Genomic DNA, 15178 nt, shown 5'->3' with positions numbered 1-15178 from the left:
TGAATGTCTTCTTCTTCTTCTTCTTCTTCTTTTATGTAGTGTTATACTGCTTGGAAGAAAAAAAGTCCCCTGTCATAAGAACGACTTACTTTTGAAGTTTTGTCAAAGTGATTTAAAGGGAAATTCCATTGATTTTTCAAAATTTCTGTATCGTTAAATTGTTAAGGTGTAAACAGAGTCGCTCAGAGTGGTTTGGTGTGAAACGCTCTGTTCTAGAGTCTGAACTGTTCACAGTGATGGTGATAGGAACCAGACGTCCACCTCTAAAAGCTCCCTTACAGAAAGTTACTACATGAAATGGTTATGAATTCACTGCCTGATGACTGAGACACTGTTTTATGATAGTTTTGAGATTGGGATTTGGCTTCAAATGTATTTTTTCAAATCTGTTCAGGGCCGAAATGTACATGTAGGCTATCGTGATGTAAATCAGTCCCCTAAGAACACTTTTTCAGATTTACAGAGTCTGTAAGTTTCTCTACAATTAACCATTTCACATCAATCCAATCTGAATTACTATGTTATTAAATAAAGTGGTTATGAATATGAATATGCAAGCTTTTGGCATAAAGTGTATTTTGAATAGTTCTTCATGGTGGAGGGATACATGCAGGGCACTGTGAGGCAAAATAGTCCCCAAAGAAAACGTATTATTTCAGATTTTCCACTATTTTCCATCATCAACATTCCATATAAACTCAGAAGACTCGTGTAGGTTCACTGGTGGTTCTGGATAGTAAATAAAATGTCTATATCTGTGTTGTAGTCATGGCGACCCCTAGTTCCTATCACCACCACTGTAAAGACATCTGAACCATTTCACACCAAACCTCTCTGAATCACTCTGTTTACATCTCACACACTCAGTTATGGAGAAAAATTGCTAAATTTGAACATCACGTGCAATAATATTTATGTTTAAAAATCAAATTTAATGTTTTTAATACCAATAACAATAGCAGAACCCTTTTTGGTGCTGGATAGAACCATTTCCAAAGAGGTTCAAAATAGAACCATATAAAGCACATTAAATGCTTAAATAGCACTCGCATGGTGAAATGGGTCTTCAGATTGACAGAGAATGTGCTGTGTGTGGTTCTGTGTTCTAGGAATGTTTTTGAAAAAGCACCAAAAAAGGGTTCTATATAGAAAAAGAGTTCTTCTATCGTTGATGATGTCAAGCTTGTGACTATAGACAAATCTGTTTTGGTGCACATTGTCCATCAGTCTGAGGAAGGCACTCAGAGTTAGGCAGGAATTTTGAAAAGTCGGTGGAGTCCCCCTTTAACAAAGCCATTCAAGCTGAAATAGCCCACATAAGACTCAACGGAGAGTAAAGACCAGCCAGTTATGTAACCTGGTTAGCCCTCAGGGGAGAAATGTAGTCAGTCATATAAACCATACAAAACAGGCCTCATTTGCATATAAAATAATCATCTCTGTTGCACAAACAGACTTTAATTTATTTATCTAAACATCATCCATAATTTTTAAGCATGAAGTTTCGAGCAAAGACACAAAACAAAACAAAGCGATGCCTCGTGGTCTTGTTTGGCGCGTACAAACTACAACTCCCACAAGCGCTCGGGCGTCGACGCGACTAGCCAATGGGATCCGAGAACGCCGTGTGACGACACTCCGTTTGGTCTTCTTATGCGCCAATTGAGAATGCATGGGGTAAGAAATCGGCGCGAGACAGGAGAGAGAGCTCCAAGCTGTTTGTTGGTGAGGTGGGTGTGACTGTTATTGTGCTCGAGCTCACAGAGAAGATGGAATTCGGCGGCTTTAAAATGCAGAAGAGCGCGTTTTCCCGCGTTACAGGCGCTTTTTGTTAGCTAAGGAGTTGAATGAGCTTGAATGAGGCGCGTGCGGCTCTCTGCTCCCGTGGCTTTTCTTTTATGTCTGGTGCACGCGCCGCTTTGTCTTGCAGTGAACTTGGTTTGCTTTCCGCTCGGGCGGTTGTCTTCCCTCGGTTTGAGCAGCCTGTTGCAGTATTTTATTTATTTTATGTATTCTTTTTAGTTATTTGAACTCATTCAGGTGTTATTTACCTCCCACAGCATGCACGTCTAATTAAGATGCTGAATTTAATTTAATTAATGATGCTTATTCGCCGGGTCATTTTCGGAATTTTCCGTTCCACCTTAAATCGGCAGCAGTTGCATTCTGTTGCGTTCCGGCTCCTCAGGTGGAACTGCTGTCCATTTAAGGTGGAACGGAAAATTCCAATAAGTGAACTTCAGCTTCGTTTTTTCATTGTCCTCGTGCGTTAACCATGCCTCGTGCATCATGGTGCATATTTTTTCACCATTTATTTGCAAAATAGCTGCACTAATCTGGCTCTCCGGTTCAGCTGCTGGGTGCAAACTCTGAGTAAGCATGGCACTCAACAGCAATAACTAGGCGGAGCTGCGCGCGAGGTACCGCCTGTGCGCCTTTGTTCTTTGTTTGTTTCTGTGCACTTGCAGATGCACCGCGTGCGAGCACTTTCTGCAGCGTTTTTTTTTGCTCGATGCTGCTAAACTCCACGCTTAGTGTTGTTATTAATGCTGTTTATTATTATTACCTTACTATTATTTTTATATGCAATCATCCCGTTTGTAATTGCTCGCTTGACCGGGCTTGCAACGTCACTTCAGGCGGGTAACCTGCGTTTGCGCGCGCGCCTTTTTGCCCCCGCGGATGTGGGGGGTACCTCACACTTTTCTCGGCTCGCGCCAAACTTCAGTGCACGTTGGGGGAGGAGCTAATGTTACTGTAAGAATGCACAGCTGCTCTTTGCTAATGCAGTTCTTGAATCCTACACTTTTTAAGCTGTTCTGCAGTAAAGGTAACGGTTCTTTTTAGAACCAAGAGTTCTATGTGGAACCATGTGCATGCTCTAAATGGTTCTGTGCATGGTGAAATGGTTCTTCAGATTGATGGAGAATGTGTTGCAGCAGCAAAAAGAGTTCTTTTTATTGTTGTGATGTCAAGCTTATTCACGTTAGAAGAACCCTTATAGGTGCTATGTAGAACCATGTCCAAAAAGGTTCAATGGAGAACCGTATGAAACACATTCAAGGCTTAAATGGTTCTTTGCATGGTGAAATGGTTCTTCAGATTGACTGGGAATATGCTGTGTATGGTTCTGTATAGAACCTTTTTGAAAAAGCACCAAAAAGGGTTCTTTTGTTGTTTCACTCCTGACATCTGAACAATAGCAGAACCCTGTTTGGTGCTATATAGAACCGATTTTGAGAAGATTGCATTCAGAACAATATGCACAACACATTCTCCATCGGTCTGAAGAACCACTTTACCACGCAAAGAGCCACTTAAGCATGAAATGGTACTATGTGGAACTCATGGTTCCAAAGAGACCCATTGCCTTTGAGGAACATCTTTAGTAAGAATGTAGTGCATTGTAAGGTGAAATGCAGTGTTACAGGCAAAAAACAATCTCTCTCTCTCTCTCTCTCTCTCTCTCTCTCTCTCTCTCTCTCTCTCTCTCTCTCTCTCTCCCCTGTCTGTAACTTTCCAAAGCAGCCGCTAGAGGGTGCTGTTGTGCTTGTGCACACATAGCAGCAATGCTTTTGAATGTTTTGAAAATGTTTTGAATGTTCAGTGTTTTTACTCAAATCTTCTGTTTTTCAGACTCGATTTTTCAGACTAACTCTGCCCTCTTCTGCTACGATGGCCTCAGACGGTAAGAGACAACTCATTCAAATTTGCCTGGAAATTTAAACAAAGCATCAAGATTTACCCTCTGCTTTGATTTAGACCATCACTGTTAGACTTTATTAGGATCGTCCTCTTTAGATGCTTTGTAGATACTTAACTTACTTTCAAGTTACATTCAACTAAATGTCTACTAAATTGACCATAATTGTCTTTCACTCTAAACCTGCTCTAATTTTAACCTTAACCTCACAATTTCACAGTGGTATTTTCAAAATGTTCTCACATCTACAAGAACAACAGATCAAAACAAAGCTCAAATCACGTGTTAATCACAATTTTTTTATTTATTTATTATTATTTTTTTAAAATCCCCAGACCAGTATTCCTTGGCCACATCACCCCCTTTTACAGGGACATTAATAGTGAAATGCAAAAGAAAAACTGTCACAATTCATCATTTACTAATAATCATATAGATATAAGGTGAGGTGGTACCACAACCACCCAACCATCCCCCTCAACCCACAGTCAATCCCCCTCCCATCCCAGCCATCCTGCCCACCTGTCCCACCCTTTTAAGTGAAAGGAAATACCAAGAAAGAAAGAACTTTATTGATCCTGAAGGGAAATTGCAGTGTTTCAGTAGCAACACATATAGTTTCACATAAACTTACATATACTATGCAAAACAATAGACATAAGGTAGCCTCTTCAACTCCTTGAGACCACCGGTGGTTCCAAAACGCACTTCGTCATATTCTTCATAACTTTCATATTTCATAAGCTACATTCTAAAGGTGGGGGTCGTCTGAGAGCTGTAACTGTCTTCTTTCCAGTCAAATAGATGATGTAATTTTAAACCCTTATAATAAAAGAAGCTGAATTTTTTTCTACTGAAAGTCGACCCATTTTTCCACAAATCTGGGCTATAAACTATAAACAGATGGCGTCTCTTCAGTGATCTGCTCTGTAAACATTATTTTTATAAAATAATACAAAGAGCGTCTAAGATTTTTGGCTTTCAGCAGTAAATTGTAAGCATATAGCAATATGTGTGATCATAAAACATGTTCTGTTAATTTGGGGTGAATTTTTACAAAAAAAAATACAAATTTACATTTATTTCATGCAGTTACTGAATAGTTAGCCTTACAATTTGGTCATGTAAATTCAGATGGACAAACCAAGATACACCCTGGAGAATGAGGTTAAAGTATGAGTAGAAATAAAAGTATATCTATTTGCATATTTACATACCATATGAGACAGATTTGTTGTATTTACATGGTAGCGCTGAGTGGTATGAGGTCTAAAAGCACAGTGAGTATAAACATAACTAGGAGTATCAGCAGTATTACAGTGTAACGTGCAGAGTGAAAGTGTCTTTACAGCAGCAGGTTATGATGCACAGTGAGTGTTAACAGGAGAGGAGATACAGTGATGAGAGCTGAGAGAGGTGGGGGGGGCATACAGGACAGACAAACAAGAACAGTTAACAGAACAATAAACAGGGTAACAGTCATAATGTAGAAATAATTGTGGTGATTCAGATGATTTTGAACAATGTTCAACACTTTCACTCTCAAATCAACCACAGTGTAGATTCTTGGAAAGACGACGCTGCTCACGTTGACTTGAAGTGGTCGTCGTTTTCACCTGTCGAGAAAATGTTTGTTTATAAGAAACTTCAAGCAGGTTCTAGAATGGAAAAAAAAATAATATGGTTCTAAACAGAACCATTGCCTTTAGTAAAAAAACACTTGAAAAATTTTAGATTATTTTTTTTAACAAAAAATGCTTAAATGCCTCTTGGCATGGTGAAATGGTTATAGAGAATATGCTGTAAAAAGTTCTATATAGAACCTTTTTGAGAAGCCACCAAAAATGGGTTCTTGTATTGTTACCTGGTTGACATGGTAGCAACAGAAGAACCCTTTTTAATCATATGTAGACCCATTTTTTTAAAAAAGGTTCAAGAAAGAACCATATACAAAACATTCCCCATCAATCTGAAGAACCATTTCACCATGCAGAGAACCATTTAAGCATGAAATTGTTCTAAACAGAACCATTGCCTTTACTAAAGACCCCTTGAGGAACATGTTTTCATGCTTAAATGGCTTTTTGTATAGTAAAGTGGTTCTTCAGACTAATGGAGAATGCTGTATATTGTTTTATATAGAACCAAAAAAGCACCAAGTATAGCGCCAAAAAAGGGTTCTTAGGTTGTTGCAAGCCTGCCATTATAACAATAGCAGAACCCCCTTTGGTGCTGTATAGAACCAGTTTCAAGGTTCCATTCAGAACAATATACAAAACATTCTCCATCAGTCTAATGAACCATTTCACTGTGCAGAGAACCACTTAAGCATAACATAGTTCTATACAGAACTCATGGTTCTAAATAGAACCATAGCCTTTACTAAAGAATCACCCTTTTTAAGTATGTAGAGGTTTTTTTTTTGTTTTGTTTGTTTGTTTGTTTGTTTGTTAGTTTGTTTTGTTTTAATGCCTATTTTAGATATGGATTTCAGTACATAAACATTTTATAAATGTTTAAACTGGCACCAGATCCTCCTGCATTAGCGTCGGAGAAATCTGGAACATGTTAATTTGTCAAATATTTTAATAAATAGCACAGATATTTCTTCACTTTAGCATTCAGCTATTTTTTCCCCTTTTAATTTCTGTGTTTTTTCATCACAGTCATGTTATTAAATTTTTCATTGTAATTTTCTTTTGTTATTACTTTACACTGTTAAGCACTTAACTGCTAAACTGCACATTCAATGAAAGATGATTTTTTATTATTATTATTATTATTATTATTATTATTTTCTGTAGGGATACAAATGCATTAAAGTGAATACAGTGAAGACAGTACATCAATTTAAAATATTTAAAATTTTAAACTATTTTTGTTTATTACCTGCCGATATGAGTCCAATATCATTGTGCATCCCTTCTTCACTCTGGCGTGTATAGAAGTGTCTGGAGACAGACGGATTGATGTGCTTTGATCCCTAAAAGGAAATTTAGGTGCAGCAGTAGCAAAAGAACATGACACATCATAAATACAGGTTACATACTGTGTGAATCTTAAGGCTTTGTTCCTCTTCTGCACCCTGTAGATATCAAAGTGAAGGAGCTGGACAAGCGTGCGTCTGGCCAGGCCTTTGAGGTCATTCTGGGTAGTCCTGCCCCAGATGCCAAAGGAGAGTTCCCGCTCTCTCCGCCGAAGAAGAAGGATTTGTCGTTGGAGGAGATCCAGAGGAAGCTGGAGGCGGCCGAGGAGCGGCGCAAGGTGCGTCTCACTGGGGTCTGATCTGAGTGTAGAACTGCTAGTCAGCGTTTCAGGAAGATGCTCACGTTGGTGCTTTAAAGTCCCAGCAGACACAGTGTGGAGTATTAGTGTTTGTGTAGTACAGAAAGTGAGTTTTAGTAAAAAAAACAGGATAGAAATATAATAAAACTGCTTAAAAACCATTTATCAAATCGGTCTGAGGACTCCTTAAAAAACGTACTTCATTATTTACTTCATAACTTTCATATTTTGTAAGCTTCATTCTAAAGGTGGGGGTCGTATGAGAGCTGTAACTGTCTTCTTTCCAGTCAAATAGATGGGTGATGTAATTTTAAAACTATAACAAAAGAAGCTGAACTCAGATGGCGTCTTTTCAGTGATCTGCTCTGTAAAAATTGTTTTTTAATAAAAAATAGAAAGAGCATCTAAGATTTTTGGCTTTCAGCAGTAAATTGTAGGCATCTATACTGATCAGGCATAACATTATGACCACCTCCTTGTTTCTACGCTCATTGTCCATTTTATCAGCTCCACTTACTCTATAGGTGCACTTTGTAGTTCTACAGTTACAGACTGTAGTCCATCTGTTTCTCTGATACTTTGTTAGCCCCCTTTTACCCTGTTCTTCAGTGGTCAGGACCCCCACGGACCCTCACAGAGCAGGTACTATTTGGGTGGTGGATCATTCTCAGCACTGCAGTAACACTGACGTGGTGGTGTGTTAGTGTGTGTTGCGCTGGTCTGAGTGGATCAGACACAGCAGTGCTGCTGGAGTTTTTAAACACCTCGGTGTCGCTGCTGGACTGAGAATAGTCCACCAACCAAAAATATCCAGCCAGCAGCGTCCTGTGGGCAGCGTCCAGTGACCACTGATGAAGGACTAGAGGATGACCAACACAAACTGTGCAGCAGCAGATGAGCTATCGTCTCTGACTTTACATCTACAAGGTAGGAGTGTCTAATAGAGTGGACAGTGAGTGGACACAGTGTTTAAAAACTCCAGCAGCACTGCTGTGTCTGATCCACTCAGACCAGCGCAACACGCACTAACACACCACCACCACGTCAGTGTTACTGCAGTGCTGAGAATGACCCACCACCCAAATAGTACCTGCTCTGTGGGGGTCCATGGGGCTCCTGACCACTGAAGAACAGGGTAAAAGGGGGCTAACAAAGTATCAGAGAAACAGATGGACTACAGTCTGTAACTGTAGAACTACAAAGTGCACCTATATAGTAAGTGGAGCTGATAAAATGGACAATGAGCGTAGAAACAAGGAGGTGGTCAGAATGTTCTGCCTGATCAGTGTAGCATTATGTTTATGATCATAAAACACATTTTCTGTTAATTTGAAGGGAACTTTTACAAAAAAACCTCATTTACATTTATTTCATGCAGTTACTGAAAAATTTGCCTTATGATTTGGGCATGAAAATTCAGATGGAAAAACAAGGTTAAATAGAGGTTAAAGAGCAGGGTGATGGACAGCCATCAGTCCAGCAGAACTAAACACAGCAGTCAGAGTGAAATGGGTTCTGCTTACTCAGGTCATGTCAGACTGTCCCCACTGTCGACTCTACAAGTATTGAATATGCTCAGAAAAGCATGTTTTATTGTGACAATTATGATAACGATACATATTAATAACGATACACACTAAACATAAACGTTTATATTGAGAACGTATAAAGAAGGTTCTTATTTACTGCCAGATCTGCATCCAGGGAGGGCCAGGCAAAATTAATATACCAATATTGTGATAATTATATATTATATATGCTTTTCTGAATGTCGTGTTTATCGTCAGTACTTGATGCTGAGCAGCTGCATGTTTCATTGTAATAAGAGCAAAATATTAGTCCTGTTTAACTGGATTTAGTTCAGCACACTCCTAATGATGGTTCTTTAAGGGTTCTTTAGTAGATGGTTCTATATAGAACCTTTGTTTTATACAGCACCAAAAAGGGTTCTTCTATTGTTACAGGCATAACATCGTCACAATAGAAGAACCCTTTTGATGCTATATAGAACTCTTTTATAACTGTTCTTTATAGAACCATATAAAACACATTCTCCATCAATCTCAAGAACCATGTCACCATGCTAAGAACACTTTAATTATCTAAACGGTTCTCTGAGTGGTCATATGGAGAACTGTAGAGCCTCCCTTTTTTATTTTTATTATTATTTTTAATAAAGAATCTCTGAAAAACCATCCTTTTCTTGGTGTGCAGTATGCAAATTATTTAATATAGATCATTGTATTTATATCTTAATGTGGGTTTTTAATTGTTTATTTTTTAATTAAATCTAGCACTACTGCTTCTTTTTTGTTTGTGTTTCTTAAATCTGATCAGTTGTCTGAAAAGATCAATATTGTAACATCATGTATCGTGAATTGCTTGAAGTATCGGCATATCGCCCTCTAGTGGTCGGCTGAACAAACAGATGAGCTGACTGGATTGCTTGTTTTATTGTAAGAGGTGAATTTTGACTAAATACATAACCAGTTGAACATGGGAAAGTGATTCACAGTGCTTTGTCTATATACTTATTTTGTGCTAACAAGATCGTTAATCTACTTAGAAAGACAGCCCTGAATTTGGTCCCCTGCGACTTCAACTGATGTATCCAGGCTCCGCCCTCAAATGTTCTTTTGTAGCTGCTGTTGTGAGATGGAAGCTTTGGTGATAATCCAGTTCAGCATAACGAGAAACTCCTGTTCAGCATTAAACTGGAAACTGAACATTATGTACCAAATTTAAACCAGCGCTCAGTGAAGCGTGTCCGACCTCGCAGCAGTAGCTATGGAGGAGACCTCTGTGGGCGGAGCTTGAGTGAGAAAAGCACGATGTTTTTGCCAAAAGCCAAAGTTTTCTTCTCTGAAGCGTCGTTCATCAGGTGTCAGTGTTTGGCTTTGAGCTCAAGCTATGAGGCTAATGCGGCTAAAAAGCAATACATGTCTTCTGTTACTGTATTATGCTGTGTAGGGCTGGGCGATATGACTGTGTATATGGTTATTGTGATAAATATGCTTTTCTGAATATGCTGTTTATCGCCAGTGCTTGTAGACACTGACCATGTTTGCATGTTTCATTATAAAGAGACAATATTAGTCAGTTTAACTGGATTTGGTGCAAAACAGTATCAAATACTGAATATAAATCATTGTATTCAGTTTTTGATGATTTTAAGTGTAGCACTGGTTCTTTATTTATCTGATAATAGTAAAATTAAAAAGTAAAATAATTATAGTAAAAATACTGAACACTAATGATTTATATTAAATATTTGGCATACTGAACATGTAAAGATGGCTCTTAAGGGGGTTCTTTAATAAAGTAAATGGTTCCTTTATAGAACCAAGAATGTTTTGCATGATTAAAGGGTTCTTAGATCTTCAGATTGATGGAGAATGTGCTGTGGATGGAAGGAAGTAAGTAAGTAAAGTTTATTTATATAGCGCTTTTTACAACAGGTGTTGTCACAAAGCAGCTTTACAAGGAAATCAGCATTACAGAAAGAAAAGAAATCCGGGTCTGAGCCCCCATGAGCATCGCCAGTGGCGACAGTGGCAAGGAAAAACTCCCTAAGAGAAACAGGAAGAAACCTTGAGAGGAACCAAGACTCAGAAGGGGAACCCATCCTCCTCTGGTCGACACCGGATAGTAAACATTGTTAGTATAAAGTATTATAGTACAAAAACAGGGTAAAAGGTGAAGGAAACAATTAATTTGAATAGTTCAGTACATGCAGCAGCAGCATCAGTGGGGTCAGGTTGTGGGGGTGAGGTTTGCACGGTGAGCAGTGGCACCCGATCAAGGCAGCAGAGGCAGCAGCATCAGCAGCAGGATGGGCAGCTGTTCAACTCGGCAAATGGTTCAATATAGAACCGAAAAGGGTTCTTCTATTGTTAGCATGTCAAGCTTTTATACAGTAGCATAACCTTGTTTGCTGCTGTATTGAACCCTCTTCGAAAAGGTTCTCTAGAACCATCTATAGCACTTTTGTCAATCTGAAGAATCCTTTCAGGATGCAAAGAACCCTTTAAGCATGCAAAAGAGATTGCTCATGGTTCTATATAGAACCACTTCCTTTACTGAAGAACCCTCTAAGTGCACTTTAAGCATCCTGTGTCTGTGTGTGACGCTCTGTTCAGTCTGTCTCTCCTTTAAAGCCTGAATCATGTGATTTCTCTCCTCTTCAGTCCCACGAAGCCGAGGTTCTGAAGCACTTGGCTGAGAAACGTGAGCACGAGAAGGTGGTGCAGCAGAAAGCCGTGGAGGAGAACAATAACTTCAGCAAGATGGCAGAAGAGAAGCTGAACCAGAAAATGGAGGCCAACAAGGAGAACCGCACGGCGATAATGGCAGCTATGAACGAGAAGTTTAAGGAGAAGGTACTCGAGCAGAGCGCTGACCTAACCCTAACCCTGACCCTGACCCGCTGACCTGGTTCAGCGCTTTAATTATTTACTGATTGACAGTTAGGGCTGTCATAATTACTCAGTTTAAAGAAAGAAATGTGTGAAATGTACCTTTATTGATGATTTACCATTAATTCAGTTTAATGTTTAGTTAGATTAGTTTGTTTAAAACAGAAATGACCAAACTTGTCTGCACAGACTGAAGTGCAGTTTTTGGACTAAATAAAACACAAATAAGCGATTGTTTATGACACAGAATACTGTTTTCGTCTGAGTGGAATATAAAAGCTGTTAATCTGGGCATTAAGTGTTATTTACTTGAACATTAATGTTAAAAGAACTATAAACAGTATTAATACAATAAGTAATGATTTGTATTCAGTTAGGGCTGGGCGATAAAACGATAACAATAATTATCGCGTTATAACTTTTCCTCGATAGAGCGATACGACGTTCGATAAATGTTCACCATTCTCACACTTCCACATTCAGCGAAAGCCTTGGTGGTGTTTTCTACTGCAAGGAAAGCGACGCTACTCCGCTGTCGCCAGGAGAGGGCGCACTTCCGAGTTTTTCGACATGATTAGAGAGGGAGGGGGCCACGAGTAAGATGAGTCTTTAGCAACGGCTGAAACGTGGAGTTATACATTTCCTGTTTGAGCGGAGGGACCGGCGATCTGATCTCCTGTGACCGAGTGTGAGTGATGAGGTCAGTGGTGTAACTGTACTGACCTACAGTGACCTCACCTCTTTACTAACATCCTAACAGCTTTAGCAGCGTTAAATCACCATCCTCACAACTACAGCACTGTAACTGCTCAGTCTGATTTTATATTAGTGCATTCACAAGCAACGAGAGTGAAAGAAAGAAGTGGTTCATGTAAATTACAGCCCTGATTTAAACGAAAGTAACCTGAGGAAGCTGTGCGGCAGTGGAGAGCGGGAGAGCACTAGCTTTCCAGGGTAGCTGGAGAACTGATGATACTGTAGATCAAACACGACACAAAAGCACCGCTTTCAGTTTAAACATACCTAAAAGTCGGACTCTGTTTGTCTGGTGTTGATATTTTGCGGTTCACCACTTAAACTACTGCGATAGTATAGAGAAATCCAGTCGTCTAGCTGGTGTCTGAATACCGTGATGTCATGTGTAGCGGGGTAGCCGAGCGCTCGGCACCAGCTAAAAATAATCTGTTTTCTTTCTTAAATTATGACTATTACAAAATAGCCGTGCTTTTCCAGCTGGTAAAAACAGCTCAGCAGACACTCTGCCCACTCTCCCATGACAGATCTGTGAAATGTTCCCCTGGTTGGTGAGTGTTTGTTGTGTTCCGACCATAAAGGATAGTTTAAAACAGTAATTAACCACCCAGGAGCAAAAATCAGCCTTCAAACATAAAAGAAATAATGATTTGACATTTATTGCGATATGTATCGATATCAAACAATATGAATTTTGTTTATCGTGATAGCATTTTTGGCCATATCGCCCAGCTCTACATTCAGTATGTTCATTTATCCATGTCCTGCTCTCTCCTTGAAGTCCAGTATTATCTGTAATTCTCATCTAATACCTACTTTATGTGATCAATATTTCATTATATTAAATCGGCGGCTGCTGGTGGAATAAATAATAAACACGTGATGTCTGGACACCTCCAGCCAAAATCTGGAACCGATCTTATTTAAATTTATTTGAAAAAAGATTACTACTTTTAAATCTTCTTCTATTCTAATGATGTGGTGGTTTTGCAAGCAAAGATAAATTAGTTGCTCAGATGAATGATTTTAAACAATGCACTTAAGTGCCTAAAAGTTTCTCCTGCGGGACTATAATATTTCTTTTTAAATATTGAAAAGTTTGGAATCATGTATTATCTGTTATGATAACTTATACCATCTTCTACAGCTCTGTTCATCACAGGGCTGAACGATTTGGGGGAAATATCTAATTTTTCTGGCAAATGTTGTGACTTCAATTAAAATTGCAAATATTTTGTATAAAATAAGTTTCAGGCCTGTTTTTTGGGGCCAAGAAGAGCAGAATGTGCACTTTTTTTTTGTGTTTTGCTTGAGGCTCGACCCCTGAACGTAGTGTGGTTGTGGTTGTGATGTCACAACACAGAGGTCTGGTTGGATCTGATGATCTACAGGCAGTTCACAGGTCTGTGTTAATGTTAATGTTAAATTTCCACACTTAAAACTGAAGACAGTGTTTTTGATAATGTAGATTATAGTTAATGAAAATTGCGCCCTCATGAGTTGCAATTTAGATGTTAAAATGTAAAAACTGTCTTTCAGCCCTAGTTTATCATTTTGGACACATCTAACATTTTTGCATTTTTATTGACAATTTTCTACTGATTGTCTGAAACCTGTGAAGTTGTACACTCTTAAAAATGGTTCTTCAGAACCAGGAGTGGTTCTATGTAGAACCAGTAACACAGAGAACCCTGTGCATCATTAAGGGGTTGGAGAATGTGCCGTAGATGGTTCTATATAGAACTATTTTGAAAAAGCGTCCTCCATTGTTACAATGTCAAGCTTATACACACTTAAAGATGATTCTTTAGTAAAGAAAACGGTTCTATATAGAACATGTAACACAAGTACCCTTTGCATGGTTAAAGGGTTCTTTAGATTGATGGAGAATGTGCTGTAGATGGTTCTATGTAGAACCTCTTTGAAAAGGGTTCTATTTCGCACCAAAAAGGTTCTTCAGCTGTTACAATGTCAGACTTTACAGACTCTTTAGGGTTCTTCAGCAAAAATTGGTTCAATATAGAACCGTGAACAAAATCCTTTGCATGATTAAATGGTTCTTTGCAGTTTGTTGTATAATGTTATATGGAACCTATAAAAACAAAAGTTCCTTGACATCATAACAATAAAAGAGCCCTTTTGGATGCTGTATGCAACCCTTTCAAAAAAGGTTCTCTGTAGAACCATCCAAGAACGTTCTTGCATCTTTCATGATGCAAGAACCCTTTAATCATGTGAAGGGTCCTTCGAGTATTTGTGGCTCTATATAGAACATTTCTTTACTGAAGAACCATCTTCATTATTGTCATAACAGGATCATTTCATACGTTTTGTTTGAATTGAAATCAAAGTCTGATCACTTGATTGATCACTAATAACGTATGTGGTTTTTGTCTCTCTGCCTCTTTGTTTTAGGATAAGAAGCTGGAAGAGGTTCGAAAGAACAAGGAGACCAAAGAGGCAGTCGGAGACGGCGAGAACTGAACTGTACAATCGGGGGGTGGGGTGTGGAGTGGGGGGGGGGTGGGGTGGGGGGGGTTTGAAAGGGTCTCTTAAATCCAAAGATTTATTTTTCATTTCTTTGACGGCCAGTATTTGCATTCACTTTTATTTCTGTCCTCTCTGAAGAAGTAGGTACCGTAACGGTCAGGCTTTCTGCTCTGACCTTCCTCTCGGTCCTCGAGTCCGAGCTCCGTTTGTTTGAATGTGTATCTTCGTTCCTGCCGCTGTGTTTCGTCAGCAGAGCTCGTGCCATTTAAGGAAGCCTGTCTCTGTGCATCGGTCCTTTAACGCCTCTTAACGTCGCTCGCTCTCGGATTACGTGCTCGTACGTCTGTTTTTAGCACTTAACAGTAGCTCGCTGCCCGTTCTTCCAGGGGGTTCTGAGGGTTCTCTGACTCTGCTGTTCTGCGTAGGTTCGCTCTATTCCAGAAACTGCTAGTCTCGCTGCTTCGTTGCAACTTTTTCTTCCTCGTTTTTTCTTCCTTTCTTGCTCTTGCTGCCGTTTTGCTTTCGTGAAGCT

General features: G+C 39.2%; 1 protein-coding gene across 1 annotated transcript; it reads left to right on the top strand.

Annotated features, from left to right (window-relative positions):
• The first annotated feature begins 1665 nt into the window (after positions 1–1665).
• Positions 1666–14658, top strand: stmn1a (stathmin 1a). Its single transcript, XM_036562603.1, has 5 exons — positions 1666–1730; positions 3637–3688; positions 6795–6967; positions 11176–11367; positions 14572–14658. The coding sequence occupies exons 2-5, from the start codon at positions 3676–3678 to the stop codon at positions 14638–14640; spliced, it is 447 nt and encodes a 148-aa protein (XP_036418496.1). The 5' UTR covers positions 1666–1730; positions 3637–3675; the 3' UTR covers positions 14641–14658.
• The last annotated feature ends 520 nt before the right edge of the window (positions 14659–15178 follow it).

Source organism: Colossoma macropomum, unplaced genomic scaffold, assembly GCF_904425465.1.
Source record: "Colossoma macropomum unplaced genomic scaffold, Colossoma_macropomum, whole genome shotgun sequence".
NCBI lineage: Eukaryota > Metazoa > Chordata > Actinopteri > Characiformes > Serrasalmidae > Colossoma > Colossoma macropomum.
The sequence above is the reverse complement of the archived record's forward strand: the minus strand, read 5'-3'. Positions and strand labels throughout refer to the sequence as shown.